Source organism: Mobula hypostoma, chromosome 4 (genome assembly GCF_963921235.1).
Source record: "Mobula hypostoma chromosome 4, sMobHyp1.1, whole genome shotgun sequence".
Classification (NCBI taxonomy): domain Eukaryota; kingdom Metazoa; phylum Chordata; class Chondrichthyes; order Myliobatiformes; family Myliobatidae; genus Mobula; species Mobula hypostoma.
The window spans coordinates 167326673-167342457 of record NC_086100.1 but is presented as its reverse complement, the minus strand read 5'-3'; the positions used below and the strand labels follow the sequence as shown (position 1 = coordinate 167342457).

General features: G+C 44.8%; 1 protein-coding gene across 1 annotated transcript in view; it reads left to right on the top strand.

Annotated features, from left to right (window-relative positions):
• Positions 1–15785, top strand: part of arhgef38 (Rho guanine nucleotide exchange factor (GEF) 38) — a 110921-nt gene that overhangs the window by 55004 nt on the left and 40132 nt on the right. The window contains exons 2-3 of the mRNA XM_063046918.1: positions 529–716; positions 3960–4083. Of these exons, the coding sequence (XP_062902988.1) occupies positions 529–716; positions 3960–4083 (312 nt within the window). The remainder of the gene's footprint in view (positions 1–528; positions 717–3959; positions 4084–15785) is intronic.

Here is a 15785-nt window from a genome sequence, read left to right as displayed (position 1 = left end):
AAAGATAACAGCTGTCTATCAATCTGCTCTCATAATTTTATAAACATCCACGAGGTCTCCCCTCAGCTTCTGTTACTCCAAAGACAATAAATCAAGTTGTCCAGCCTTTCCTTGCAGCTCATGCCTCTAATCCAGGCAGGAACCTTGTAAACCTAACGGGAGCAAATCTGCAGATGCTGGAAATCCAAAGGAACACCCACAAAACAGAACGTGAAACACAGAAAACCTACAGCACAATATAGACCCTACAAAAGCTGTGTGTGATCCTGGTAAACCTATTCTACAGCTCTCCAAAGCCTCAACATGGGGCAACCAAAACTGAATCCAGTCCCCCAGATGCAGACTAACCAAAGTGCTGATAAGAATTGTGGGCCAGGATATTCAAATACTGACCAGCCATGGCCTAACTGATTGGTGGAAGAGACTAGAGAACTAAGTAGCCTGCTATTCTTCAGAAAGGGTCATTCAGCATTCTCTTCATTCAAATATTTCTCCCTTTCTTCCCCCGCTCAACCAATATCCCCACAGCCAAGATGACTCCCCATGCAATTCCTGAAGCCTCAGCAACCCCAGCGGTGGACCCAAAGGAACAGAGAGAGCAAATGATGCGCATGAGGTTAAAGGTCATCGAGGAGCTAGTACAGACTGAGAGAGATTACTACAAGGACCTGGATCTGTGCATCACGCATATTGTGCAACCTCTCCGGCAGAAACAGGTATAATCTTTTTGTATTTGGTCGGGCCACTCTGTTCTGTGATCCTATTGCTCAGCTCCCTCTGCTGGTTAACATTTGGAATGTGCTGCCAGAGCAGATGGAGTCGATGCATGATTACTGCCATTTTGACAGGCACTTAAATGGGGGTAAGGTATAGAAAGACAGAGATTCAGTGCTGGAAAATGGGATTAGTTTAGTGGATGAGCATCATGTTCCTGGGTTTAAACACCCCGGAGTATCTATCCTGCGCCCAGATGCAACCGTGCTGCCAGTGTTCAATAGTGCCCTTTGATATCAGAGAATGTATACAGTATGCAACCTGAAGTTCTTGCTCTTCGCAGACATCTACAAAAACAGTAGCGTATTCCAAAGAATGAGTGACGGGAAAATCATTTGAACCCAAAGCCCTCTTCTCCCCTGAGTCCCACGCACAAGCATCAACCTCCAACAGCTGATCCACTGCTCCTGATATTCCCCTTTCTCCAGTGACGCTTCAGGCGCTGACACCGGCATTGAAACAGCTCATCCTCAGGCCTGCAAAGTTTAGGACCCCCGAAGGCACCTCGGCTTCTTGGCCGTGCCCTTGGGATATCCAGAAACGGCCTAGTCAGTGAACCCCCAGAGCGGGAACCATTACCGTAGAGAACCACAGTTTGAATGCAGGTGCAGGTCAAAGGCACTGACAGAACCCTTCCTTGAAAAGGGAAGAAACAGACATTAAAGGTAGAAATTAAGCTTTTTCCGCAGATGAGCTCGAAGAAGCTACTGTCTAGCGCCATCATAGCTCCACTCCAATGTCTCCATTTTCTTAGAAGTTTAAGGCAATTCAGTATGTCATCAGAAACTGACAAATTTGTCTACAGTGGAAGTCAATCTGACTGGTTGCGTCACGGCCTGGTAAGGGAATTCCAATGCGCAGGAATGCATGAGGCTACAGAGAGAGGCGGTCTCCTCCATTTCCATCATGGGTACAGCTCTCCCTACCATTGAGGGCATCCATGTGCCGATGTCTCAGGAGAGTAGCATCTATCATCAGGGCCCCCCCACCTTTTGGGGAGTAACCTCTTCTTGATGCTGCAATCAGACAGGACCCCGAAGACCCACATCTCAAGGTACAACAACAGATTGTATCCGGCTCTTGAACTCACTTGTAAACCCTAATTCGACCTCCGATCATATCTCCCTCATCTTGCACGAATGTGACTATGTTTTTTTTTCTTGTTATTTTGTCCCGAAAGTTGTATGTAATTTAGGTGGCAGACAAGGTGCTGGGGATTGGGAGGAGACATCCTCATCCTGGAGAAGGGGCTCGGCCTGAAACGCCGAGTGTTTATTCATTTCCATAAATGTTGCTGAACCTGCTGAGTTCCTCCGGCATTCTGTGTGTGTTGTCTTGGATTTTAACATCGGCAGACTTTCTCATGTTTATTATTGCTACTCCTGTATTTTATATCATTAAATGTTCTCTTTGTGATTTTTATAAATGACCTGGATGAGGAAGTGGAGGGATGGGTTAGTAAGTTTGCTGATGACACAAAGGTTGGGGGTGTTGTGGATAGTGTGGAGGGCTGTCAGAGGTTACAGTGGGACATCGATAGGATGCAAAACTGGGCTGAGAAGTGGCAGACGGAGTTCAACCCAGATAAGTGTGAGGTGGTTCATTTTGGTAGGTTAAATATGATGGCAGAATATAGCATTAATGGTAAGACATTTGGCAGTGAGGAGGTTCAGAGGGATCTTGGGGTCCGAGTCCATAGGACACTTAAAGCTGCTGCGCAGGTTGACTGTGTGGTTAAGAAAGCCGAGTTCAAGAGCCGAGAGGTAATGTTACAGCTATATCGGACCCTGGTCAGATCCTGGAGTACTGTGCTCAATTCTGGTCACCTCACTACAGGAAGGATGTGGAAACTATAGAATGAGTGCAGAGGAGATTTACAAGGATATTGCCTGGATTGGGGAGTATGCCTTATGAGAATAAGTTGAGTGAACTTGGCCTTTTCTCCTTGGAACGATGGAGGATAAGAGGTGACCTGATAGAGGTGTATAAGATGATGAGAGGCATTGATCGTGTGGATAGTCAGAGGCTTTTTCTCAGGGCTGAAATGGCTAACATGAAAGAGCACAGTTTTAAGGGAATCTCAGGGGTAAGTCTTTTACACAGAGAGTCGTGAGTGCGTGGAATGGGCTGCCGGCGACAGTGGTGGAGGCGGATAAAATAGGGTCTTTTAAGAGGCTCCTGGATAGGTAAATGGAGCTCAGAAAAATAGAGGGCTATGGGTAACCCTTGGTAATTTCTAAAGTAAGTACATGTTCGGCACAGCATTCTGGGCTGAAGAGCCTGTATTTTGCTGTAGGTTTTCTAAAAGAGGGCAACCTAATCATGATAGGCAAGATGTGGCAAGGTGTTGGGACTTGTGGAGAGACCAAATAATGGAGTAATAATATAAGAACAACTGATGAATCAATAGGCCCTGTAGCAGAAAGTTCTACAGCAAGGCAGCAGTGAGAATGTAGGAGTTGTGTGGCAAATGGCAGAGATGGGTTTCAGTATTGACACATGAGTGTGAAAGGAAGTGAATGAGGTGGTGGTGGGAGAAGATTAGAAGCGGTGGAAGCAGGCAGGTGTTAAGTCCAAGCACCAGAATGAAGCAGGTGGATCAAATGGCCTGGCCCCTGCTGTGGACTTAATGCAATTTAATTTCTGCTGCCCGAGCATTTCAATCTGAAGAAAGTACAAAGAAAATCTCAAATACCTAATGACAGACAGAAATCTAATCATAAGCTAAATGTTGATTACAGACAGATGCAGATATTTTGGATATATTCTATAAACCAAATCCCACGGGACACTAAAATCGGAGAATGTTAATGCCACACAAAATGCTGGAGGAACTCAGCAGGTCAGGCAGCGTCGAAGGAGAGGAATAAATAGTTGACATTTTGACCTCAGATCCTTCATCAAGACTAAAGGAACGGGGAAGAAAACAGAAGCCACGTTGGCTCCTTCCTGTTTCCTTTCCAGTCCTGAAGAAGGGTTTCAGACTGAAACGTTGATTGTTTATTCCTCTCCATAGATGCTGTCTAAGCTGCTGAGGAGTTCCTCCAGCATTTTTTGTTTACTCTGGACTTTCAGCATCTGCAGAATCTCTTGTGTTTATGTTAATTACCAGTTGGACTAAAACTATATTGCCTGATGTTTGAAGTGACGGATCTTTATAAATTAATTCAGGTTTCTCTCTGCAGGTAGAGTGTCTTGATGTGGACGGGTTGTTCAGTAACATCGAATCAGTCCATCAGATATCTGCCAAGCTCTTGTCAATGCTGGAATACGCAGTCACCGAGGATGAGCAAGAAACACAGATGATTGGTATGGAAGCAATGACCTGAAATATATTTGTATTTAACAGTTGGAGATCCCAGAAATCCATATAGATTTCTACAGACATCTAAGTGGAGGAGTTGTAAAAGTAGAGAATACCTATTCAACATGTTCATAATATAATATACCTTCTTAATGATTGGGTGGATTGAAAGCTAGGATAATAAATAGGGAGAAAGGAAAACCTTGAGGTTGTGCATAAAACCTAGAAGATTTAATTAATGTATTTCAGTCAGAGTACTGCCCGGCTATAAAGGGAACAATATAAAAAGATGTTCAGCAAAGATCAGAAAAAATAGGGTTTGCCTCTCGATGTAATACAGACAGGATAACATTGCTGGGTAAAAACATACTAAGGCCAAAGGAAGTCAGACGCCTAATGCACACCGTTTAAGGGAATACAAAATACTTAGGGGAACAAAATTAGGAAATCAGAAAGGAACTGTGGAATTGAATCTAGAAGGAAAAATGTCTTAAATTATGGGGGATGTAAATAGGGTAGTCAGTTGAGAGTCAGAATCATTGCCGAGGTAGAAATATCAAGTACTGGAGGACATGCATTTACGGTAAGAGGGGAAATATTTGAAGAGATGCGTAGGACAATTTTTTTTTACAGAGAGTGGTGGGTGCCTGGAACAGGCTACCAGGGGTACCGGTGGAAGCAGATACAACAGTGGTGTTTATATGTATCTTGAACATGCAGGAAGGATCTAGCTCAATTCAGCATCATGTTCGGCACAGGCATGATGGGCTGTGGGACCTGCTCCTGTGCTATACTCTTCTATGTTTTATGAATATAAAACAAAATAGGATAGGTTCCCACATTCAGATAATAAAAAGAAAAATTGGGATTATCATTGGGATATTCACTGGAGAGAGTAAAGCAGTGATAGTCTTTGGGTTATACAGTACTGTGCAAAAGTTTTAGGCACATATATATAGCTAGGGTGCCTAAGACTTTTTCACAGTACTGTATTTGTTAACGTGAAGCAGAGAGCAAGTTTGTAAATCTGGCAGGAGTAAAGAATGTTGAGAATGGTGACGGTTATGCGCCGTGGAGGGGTAAGGGACAAGTGGCAGAGGAGTGCCAGGACCGGGGGGGGGGCGGGGGTGGTGTGGGTGCAGACACACCCAGCCCTGAGACACCAGGCAAGGTCATTTGATTCCAAACAATTGGTTTTATTGATCATTACAGAATGTATCTCTGGTGCTTCCTGCTTCCCTCCCCTCTCCCTTCCCGTTTCCCAACCGCGATTCCCTTCTTCCTGTCCCCTTCTCCCTCTCAGTCCACAGTAGAGACCCATATCAGAGTCAGGTTTATCGTCATTCACATACGTCATGAAATTTGCATTTTTTGCCGCAGCAGTGCCGTGCAATGCATAAAATTGCAACAGTACTGTGCAAAAGTCTTGGGCACCCTAGCTATATGCATATATGTGCCTTAGACTTTTGCACAGGTACTATACATGGAAATAGGCCTTTGCTATCATTCATCCATGCCAACTGTGTTGCTCAGTAAGCTAGTTCCATCTGCCTGTGTTAGCCCAGAGCCCTGTAAACCTTTCCTATCCATGTACATATCTAGATCAATTTTAAATGTTGCTTTAAATGCACCAGCAGCAAAAGCAAAATGACAGAAGTATTAAACAATTTGGTGTGCTGTGTTACATACAAAGGAGATGTTATAGGTGAAGCTGCAATTAGAATTAATTTATCACATTGTAAAATCTTTTTTAAAAATGCTTAAAAATTAATCAAATGCATGGACCAGTTGGATCAAAGAGCTTTTTCCATGCTGTATAACTCTATGACTATGACAATAAACTCAGAAAATAAAATTCCTAGTTCAGAAGCATTATATTTTAAAAGAGATTACAGAGGTGTTGCTATAAATGGATAATAATTGGTTATAGTGTCAGAACATGGGTAGAGAGCTGAGATAATGTTACACTTAGGAAGAGAGATGGACTCTGATCTGGGAACAATAGACCTGCTTAACATCAGCAGTAGAAATTTATTGTTGTTCTTGAAAGTTTAAATAAATCTTCTTGAAAGCTAAAAGAGGCAAAATTAATTTCGCTGAACACTTACACTCTGTCCGCCAGGGAAAGCAGGATCTCCCAGTGGCCATTCTTTTAATTCCAAGTCCCATTCCCATTTCGATATGTCTATCCATGCCTCCTCTACTGTCAAGATGAAGCCACACTCAGGTTGGAGGAACAACACATTATATTCCATCTGGGTAGCCTCCAACCTGATGGCATGAACATTAACTTCTCTAATTTCCTTTAATGCCCCTCCTTCCCTTCTTGCCCCATCCCTTATTTATTTATTTATTCCCCCCCTTTCTCTTTTTTCTCTCTCTGTCCCTCTCACAATAACTCCTTGCCTTCTCTCCATCTTCCTCTGATGCTCCCCTCCCCCTTTCTTTCTCCCTAGGCCTCCCATCCCATGATCCTCTCCCTTCTCCAGCCTTGTATCCCTTTTGCCAATCAACTTTCCAGCTCTTAGCTTCATCCCTCCCCCTCCGGTCTTCTCCTATCATTTCAGATCTCCCCCTTCCCCTCCCACTTTCAAATCTCTTACTATCTCTTCTTTCAGTTAGTCCTGATGAAGGGTCTCGGCCCGAAATGGCGACTATACTTCTTCCTATATATGCTGCCTGGCCAGCTGCGTTCCACCAGCATTTTGTGTGTGTTGCTTGAAATTCCAGCATCTGCAGATTTCCTCATGTTTGCAAAATTAATGCTTGATTTTCAAAAGCAAAATCTCGTACAGCAAGTATTAAATTATTGAAATAGTTGCAAGGTGGCAACTCTGGTGGTTAAATATACTTGAATTTGCAGAAAACCTTTGAGAAGGAGCCACTTATCAAGAGTGCGTGGGATCAGATGCAGAAAAATGTGAGGCCAGCCAATTTGGTAAATAAAAAGAAATGGCATTTTTAAATGGTGAGTGCTTAAGGGGTGTTGGAGTTCAGAGGGACCTGGGTGCCCTTGTAGAAAATTCACTGTAAATTAGCATTCGTTGTAGCAAAGAATTGTGAAGTTAACTGGTATGCCAGCCTCTATTGCGGAGGATTAGCATACAAATTTGGAAATGCCTTGGGCTCAGTCAGTGAGGTCACATCTGGAGTATTATGTACAGGTCCGATCTCCCTTTCTCAAGAAGGAGATATTTATTACAGACCAACCCGCAAAATGCTGTTGGAACTCAGCAGGTCAGGCAGCATCGATGGAGGAAAATAAACAGTTGATGCTTCAGGCATGATGAAGGATCTCGGCCTAAAATGTCGACTGCTTATTCCCCTCCATGAACGCTACCTGATGTGCTGAGTACCACCAGCTTTTTGTGTGTGTTGCTCTGGATTTCTAGCATCTGCAGAGTTTATTGTGGTTATTTATGACAGAGTTTGTGCAGCAAAGGTTCATGCAATTTGTTGTAAGAGGAGAGATAAAGTATTTTAGACTTGTATTTTTAGAGGAATGATGGGTGATCTTATTGAAATGTTCAACGTTTCATACAGAACTTGGGTAAGCAGATGTAAGGATGACACTTCCCCCAGGTTGGGGGTCTCAGGAGGTCTCAGTTACAAAATAGGAGGTCAGACATTCAGAAGTGAGATGAGAAGAAATTCCCTCATTCAGTGGTAAATCTTTGACATGTTGTTTACCAAAGAGGGCTATTGGGAATCAGCCACTGAGTACATTCAAGACAGAGATTTGATAGATTGTTAAAACTGGAGGGGATATGGAGTCGGAGAAGGAAAAATGACTTTGAAGTAAAAGATCGACATTGATTGGCAGGTTATGAGTTCTCATTATCGGAAACCACAAGGTCTGGAATTGTGTGATCAGCTAGCTTCAAGATGGAGAGAGCAAGTGGTGTATTCAGACACCCAGGAATCTCACAAGGATAAGTGTTGGCACCACAGTCATTCATAGTAATATGGCACCAAAACAGACCCATGGCCAACCGGTCCATGCCAACCAATGTACTCATCTCACCGACTCCCATTTGCCCCCATTGGTGAGTGAGTGGGCCAGTGAAGGAGTGGAGCTTTGAGGCTTTTACTCGAGAGGCTTCGACGAGTAGAGGCGGAGGACCAGCTCACTCGCAGTTAGTTTTTACAATGTCTCCTGAAACGGTGATGTGCCTCTCATGTGAGATGTGGCAGTCTTGGGGGATCTCCCCTCTCCCGCAGAGTCACATCTGCCAGAAGTGCATACGGCTGGGCGATCTGGAAGACCGCGTAAGGAATCTGGAGCAGCAGCTGGATGACCTTCGACTCATAAGGGAGAATGAGGCAGTCATAGATGAGAGCTACAGGGAGGTAGTCACACCTAGGCTGTCGGAAGCAGGTCGTTGGGTGACAGTCAGAGGGGGGGAAAGCGAAGGTGAGCAGACAGGTAGTGCAGAGCACCCCTGTAGCCATTCCCCTGAATAATAAGTTTACCGTCCTGGATACTGTTGGCAGGGATAACTGACCAGGTGTGAGCCATGGTGGCAGGGCCTCCGGCACTGAGTCTGACCCTGTGGTGCAGAAGGGTGGGACGGAGAAGAAGAGAGCTGTCGTCATTGGAGACTCTATAGTCAGGGGAGCAGACAGGAGATTTTGTGGATGTGAGGAGGACACCCGCATGGTTTGTTGCCTCCCGGATGCCAGGGTCCGGGATGTCTCTGACCGGGTGCACGACATCCTGGTACGAGAGGGAAAGCAACCAGAAGTCGTGGTAAATGTTGGGACCAACGACATAGGCAGGAAGAGGGATGAGGTCCTGAAGCGTGAGTTTCGGGAACTAGGCAGAAGGCTGAAGAACAGGACCTCAAGGGTGGCGTTCTCAGGATTGCTGCCAGTGCTACGTGACAGTGATGGTAAGAATTGGAGGAGATGGCAGTTGAATGCGTGGCTGGGGAGTTGGTGCAGGGAGCAGGGTTTTAGATTTTTAGATCATTGGGATCTCTTCTGGGGAAGGTGGGACCTGTACAGATTGGATGGGTTGCACCTGAACTCAAGGGGGAGCAATATCCTTGCAGGTAGGTTTGCTAGCGTGGTTCGGGAGGGTTTAAACTAATTTGCGAGGGGGATGGGACCCAGAGCGATAGAGCAGTGAAAGAAGTGCATGGAGTAAAGCCAGATCTAACATACAGAGAGGCTTTGAGGAAAGAGAAGCAGAATAAACGGTATAAAGACAGTAAGGTAGAAGGGCTGAAATGTGTGTACCTCAATGCAAGAAGCATCAGGAACAAAGGTGATGAACTGAGAGCTTGGATACATACATGGAATTATGATGTAGTGGCCATTACAGAGACTTGGCTGGCACCAGGGCAGGAATGGATTCTCAACATTCCTGGATTTCAGTGCTTTAAAAGGGATAGAGAGGGCGGAAAAAGGGGAGGAGGGGTGGCATTATTGGTCAGGGATACTATTACAGCTACAGAAAGGGTGGGTAATGTAGCAGGATCCTCTTTTGAGTCAATATGGGTGGAAGTCAGGAACAGGAAGGGAGCAGTTACTCTACTGGGGGTATTCTATAGGCCCCCTGGTAGCTGCAGGGATACAGAGGAGCAGATTGGGAGGCAGATTTTGTCAAGGTGCAAAAATAACAGGGTTGTTATCATAGGTGACTTTAACTTCCCTAATATTGATTGGCACCTGATTAGTTCCAAGGGTTTAGATGGGGCAGAGTTTGTTAAGTATGTCCAGGACGGATTTCTGTCACAGTATGTGGACAGACCGAACAGGAGAATGCCATACTAGATCTAGTACTAGGTAATGAACTGGGTCAGGTCACAGATCTCTCAGTGGGTGAGCATCTGGGGGACAGTGACCACCGCTCCCTGGCCTTTAGCATTATCATAGAAAAGGATAGAATCAGAGAGGACAGGAAAATTTTTAATTGGGGAAAGGCAAATTATGAGGCTATAAGGCTAGAACTTGCGGGTGTGAATTGGGATGATGTTTTTGCAGGGAAATATACTATGGACATGTGGTCGGTGTTTAGAGATCTCTTGCGGGATGTTAGGGATAAATTTGTCCCAGTGTGGAAGATAAAGAATGGTAGGGTGAAGGAACCATGGGTGACAAGTGATGTGGAAAATCTAGTCAGGTGGAAGAAGGCAGCATACATGAGGTTTAGGAAGCAAGGATCAGATGGGTCTATTGAGGAATATAGGGAAGCAAGAAAAGAGCTTAAGAAGGGGCTGAGAAGAGCAAGAAGGGGGCATGAGAAGGCCTTGGTGAGTAGGGTAAAGGAAAACCCCAAGGCATTCTTCAATTATGTGAAGATAAAAAGGATGACAGGAGTGAAGGTAGGACCGATTAGAGATAAAGGTGGGAAGATGTCCCTGGAGGCTGTGGAAGTGAGCGAGGTCCTCAATGAATACTTCTCTTTGGTATTCACCAATGAGAGGGAACTTGATGATGGTGAGGACAATATGAGTGAGGTTGATGTTCTGGAGCATGTTGATATTAAGGGAGAGGAGGTGTTGGAGTTGTTAAAATACATTAGGACGGATAAGTCCCTGGGGCCTGACGGAATATTCCCCAGGCTGCTCCACGAGGCGAGGGAAGCGATTGCTGAGCCTCTGGCTAGGATCTTTATGTCCTCGTTGCCCACGGGAATGGTACTGGAGGATTGGAGGGAGGCGAATATTGTCCCCTTGTTCAAAAAAGGTAGTAGGGATAGTCCGAGTAATTACAGACCAGAGAGCCTTACGTCTGTGGTGGGAAAGCTGTTGGAAAAGATTCTTAGAGATAGGATCTATAGGCATTTAGAGAATCATGGTCTGATCAGGGACAGTCAGCATGGCTTTGTGAAGGGCAGATTGTGTCTAACAAGCGTGATAGAGTTCTTTGAGGAGGTGACCAGGCATATGAGGGTAGTGCAGTGGATGTGATCTATATGGATTTTAGTAAGGCATTTGACAAGGTTCCACACGGTAGGCTTATTCAGAAAGTTAGAAGGCATGGGATCCAGGGAAGTTTGGCCAGGTGGCTTGCCTGCAGAAGGCAGAGGGTGGTGGTGAAGGGAGTACATTCAGATTGTGACTAGTGGTATCCCACAAGGATCTGTTCTGGGACATCTACTTTTCGTGATTTTTATTAACGACCTGGATGTGGGGGTAGAAGGGTGGGTTGGCAAATTTGCAGATGACACAAAGGTTGGTGGTGTTGTAGAAAGTGTAGAGGATTGTCGAAGATTGCAGAGAGACATTGATAGGATGCAGAAGTGGGCTGAGAAGTGGCAGATGGAGTTCAACCCAGAGAAGTGTGAGGTGGTACACTTTGAAAGGACAAACTCCAAGGCAGAATACAAAGTAAATGGCAGGATACTTGGTAGTGAGGAGGAGCAGAGGGATCTCGGGGTACATGTCCACAGATCCCTGAAAGGGTAGGGTAGTTAAGAAAGCTTATGGGGTGTTAGCTTTCATAAGTCGAGGGATAGAGTTTAAGAGTCGCAATGTAATGATGCAGCTCTATAAAACTCTGGTTGGGCCACACTTGGAGTATTGTGTCCAGTTCTGGTCACCTCACTATAGGAAGGATGTGGAAGCATTGGAAAGGGTACAGAGGAGATTTACCAGGATGCTGCCTGGTTTAGAAAGTATGCATTATGATCAGAGATTAAGGGAGCTAGGGCTTTACTCTTTGGAGAGAAGGAGGATGAGAGGAGACATGATAGAGGTGTACAAGATAATAAGAGGAATAGATAGAGTGGATAGCCAGCGCCTCTTCCCCAGGGCACCACTGCTCAATACAAGAGGGCATGGCTTTAAGGTAAGGGGTGGGAAGTTCAAGGGTGATATTAGAGGAAGGTTTTTTACTCAGAGAGCGGTTGGTGCATGGAATGCACTGCCTGAGTCAGTGGTGGAGGCAGATACACTAGTGAAGTTTAAGAGACTACTAGACAGGTATATGGAGGAATTTGAGGTGGGGGCTTATATGGGAGGCAGGGTTTGAGGGTCAGCACAACATTGTGGGCCGAAGGGCCTGTACTGTGCTGTACTGTTCTATGTTCTATGTTCTATTGGTCCACTACCCCTCTAAACTTTTCCAATCCATGTACCTGTCGAACTGTCTTTTAAAAGTTGTTTTTGTATCTGACTCAACCACAGTCTCTGGCAGCTCATCCACCACATCCACCCTTTATGTAAAAAAAACTTGCCTTTCAAGTTCCTGTTAAACTTTCCCCCTCTCAGCTTAAGCCTATTTCCTCCAGTTATTGCAAATACACGTTAACTCTCTGTACATTGGTCTTTGGAATCAAAATTACAATTTCTACATTTGAAATCTGAAAGCAAGTTACAGCAGCAGTAGTCAATAGTAAAGAGGTGGTCATAGAGTCCTACAGCTTGATAACAGGCCATTTGGTCCAACTTTCAATGCTGACCAGTGGAGACCCATCTGTTATTAATTCCATCTTCCACCTTAGCCTTCTATGTCTGGGTCATTCATAGAAACAGCCCTTAAGTGCTGGCAGAGACTCTGCTTCCACTACTCTCTCCAGCAGTGTATTCTAGATATCACCACCCTGGGTGAAAATATCCCCCTCAGATCTCCCCACCCCCCTTACTCCAAATCTATGTCCTCTCCTTTTATCTACTCTTACACGAGGAAAGGTTTCCTGTGGTCTACTCTGTCTAACACTTACCTATATGCTGTCCATCCTGTAGCCAAATAGTCACCCAATTCTAGCATTTGATAATGAAAATTCCTACCCAGCCAGTCAATGAAGATCTTCTACTTCAAAGTCACTTTCCTCCTCTTACCCATATGCCCTTCAATTTTAAAAATCTATCAATTTCTCTCAAGTACATTGAGTAAGGACCTCAATCATGTCCTTTTTGAACCTCCTTTACTCTGGACAAAACGGACCCAGCCTCTCTATTCTCATCACTGAAATGCTCCATCAACCAACAATCTGGTGAATCTTCTCTGTGCTCTCTCCAGCGCACTCACATTTTGTCTAAAGCAATTAAACAGGAACATGTTACTAACGGACCATATCCATTAATACATTTCGTCATTGTATCTTATTATTTTATCCCTAGTTTGGGATCAGGTGTCACTGGCGAGGACAGCAGTTATTGCTGCTCACTCTCAGCTGTCCTCGAGAGTGTTTTGATGAGCCTCTTTAAACTTCTGTGGTCCTTCCAGTGAATCTTCTCCCACTGTGCTTTTGGGAAAATTAAGGACTGATATTTTATTGTCAAAATGGTATGAAACATTACCCAGAAAATAAGGAACTGAGATCCTAATCTATGGCGGAATAGTATATTCTTATATTTTCAGCAATACAGGTTTCCCCCGTCATCCGAGGGTAGAGCATTCCTATGAAACGGTTCGTAAGCTGAAATGTCCTAAAGCGAAGAAGCAATTACCATTTATTTATATGGGAAAATTTTGTGAGCGTTCGCAGACCCAAAATAACCTACCAAATCATGCCAAATAACACATAAAACCTAAATTAACAGTAACATATAGTAAAAGCAGGAATGATATGATAAGTACACAGCGTATATAAAGTAGAAATACTTTTCCACAATCATTACTGCACTGTTCTCCGTAGCAAAAATCTCACGCAAGCGCCATCGGCAGAAAATCTCACGCAAGCGCTGTTGGCAAAAACACAGCGCAAGCGCTCTCCAGTAACCTTTAAGCTATGAAGCTGCCAAATCATACCAAATAACACGTAAAAATACACAGCCTATATAAAGTAGAAATAATGTATGTACAGTGTAGTATCACTTACTGGAATTGGTTCAGCCCGGAGCACACTGATTAGACTGAGTGTGTTAGACTGAGTTGTCGCAGGTTGGGTGGTGCAGTGGCCGCCGACCGATATCGAACCGCGAAGCATGCAGGGGTGCAGCAGTAGCCGGGAGGCACACAGCACATCTTTAAGAAAAAAGCCGAAATAAACATGCTAATTAATTAGGTGCCACCCGGCAAGTAATTGTCAGCCCAGATCAGTGCCGATTTCCGATTGCGTTGTCTCTGATCTGGGCCGACAATTACGTGTCGGGCAGCACCTAATTAATTAGCTTGTTTTTTTCAGCTTTTTTCTTAAAGATGTGCTGTGTGCCTCCCGGCTACCGCTGCATTCTCCACGAATCGGTATCTGTCCGTGGCCCGGGGGTTGGGGTGGTGGGACACTGGGCTGTCATCTCATCATCTGTTTCCACGAGAGCAGGCAGCTCATCTTCTTCTATGTCTGCCCGCCTCGATGTCGAAGATCAAAGTTCGTCGTCTGCTGTGGCTGATGTGGAAGGCTTGCTTGACTGCTGAGCCTCGCGCATTTTTCTATCATACAGTTCTTTGTAAGGACTCAAACCATCTTGCAGATATCCCCTAAACCTACATACCCTTTCAAAATTAAAGTCGTACTTTATCATTGCAGCTAAAATCTCACGCAGTTTCCTTCACATTCAGTTCGCTACTGCATTCGGTTTCGATTGTTATCCTTTCCTCTTCCAATTGCATCAGCTCTTCATCTAGCAGTTCTTGGTCATGGGATGCCAAAACCTCTTCAACATCATCTTCATCAGCTTCCACAAGCCAAACTCACTTTGTCCTTACTTCGTTCACCACGATCAAAACGCTTAATTATGTCTCATTTTACGCTAAGTATAACACCCTTACGAGCTCTTTTAGGCTTTTCCGACACCTTAGAACTCATCTTGCAAACGGCTGCTCACAGGCACATGTTTAAGCAATACTTTTCCGAATACACGGGAGAGCGGCTGCTCCGGGCACGCGCTGCCTTTTATCGCACGCTGATTTTTTTCGCGTGCTGCTTTTTTTCGCGCACTGCCTTTCTTCGTAACAGTGAAAACACCTTCTGAAAGCGAAAACAGGGTACTAATGTAGGTCGTTCGTAACAGTGAGGTTTCGTAAAGCAAACGTTCGAAAAGCGGGGGACACCTGTATTAGACTCAAGTCTCTACTCAAAACCTAGTCATAGCTATTAATATAAACTTATTCTTGAATTAATCCCCATTGCTCTTTGTGACTTTAATGTCTGCTCTTTAACCTTTGAGCCCAAAACTGCATAAGTAATTCCTCATGTCATCTACACGAATAAAATCAAAAAGCTGCCAATGTTGGAAAATTGAAGCACAAATGGAAAATGCTGAATGTACTAAGCAGATCAGACAGTAGCAGTTAATATTTCAAGTATGGCTCAGACCTGCTTCCATCCTGCCCTTTGGCCACTCATCACCTCCTTCTCACCTGGATCCACCTACCACCTGCCAGCTCCTGTTCCAATCCACGTCCTCACCGATTTACCCTGACTCTCTCCCCTCGAGGGTCTCAGTCCAGGTGAACCTCAGCTTGTACATTCCTCTCCATGGATGCTGCCTGACCCGCTGAGTTCCTCCAGGTTCTAGCATCTGTAGTGTTTTGAGTCTCCATTTAACTACTACATTGCCAATCTCTTCAAGGCCAGTCCACTTTGAAGGAGTTCTCCTCGCTTTGACAGGAGTTTCTGTGAGACCCTGTCTCACTGATCCTTCTCTGATTTCTGCTCTTCAACCTCATTCTCACCTAGACTCACTCCCACAGTTGCTTGTCCTTCCTTTGTACTACATTCTCTCCACCTCCATTGGCCTATCACCCCTTCTCACAGGATATCTAGCCCCCCCCTCCTTCTACCTCTTTATACTGGCTACTGCCCTTTATCTTG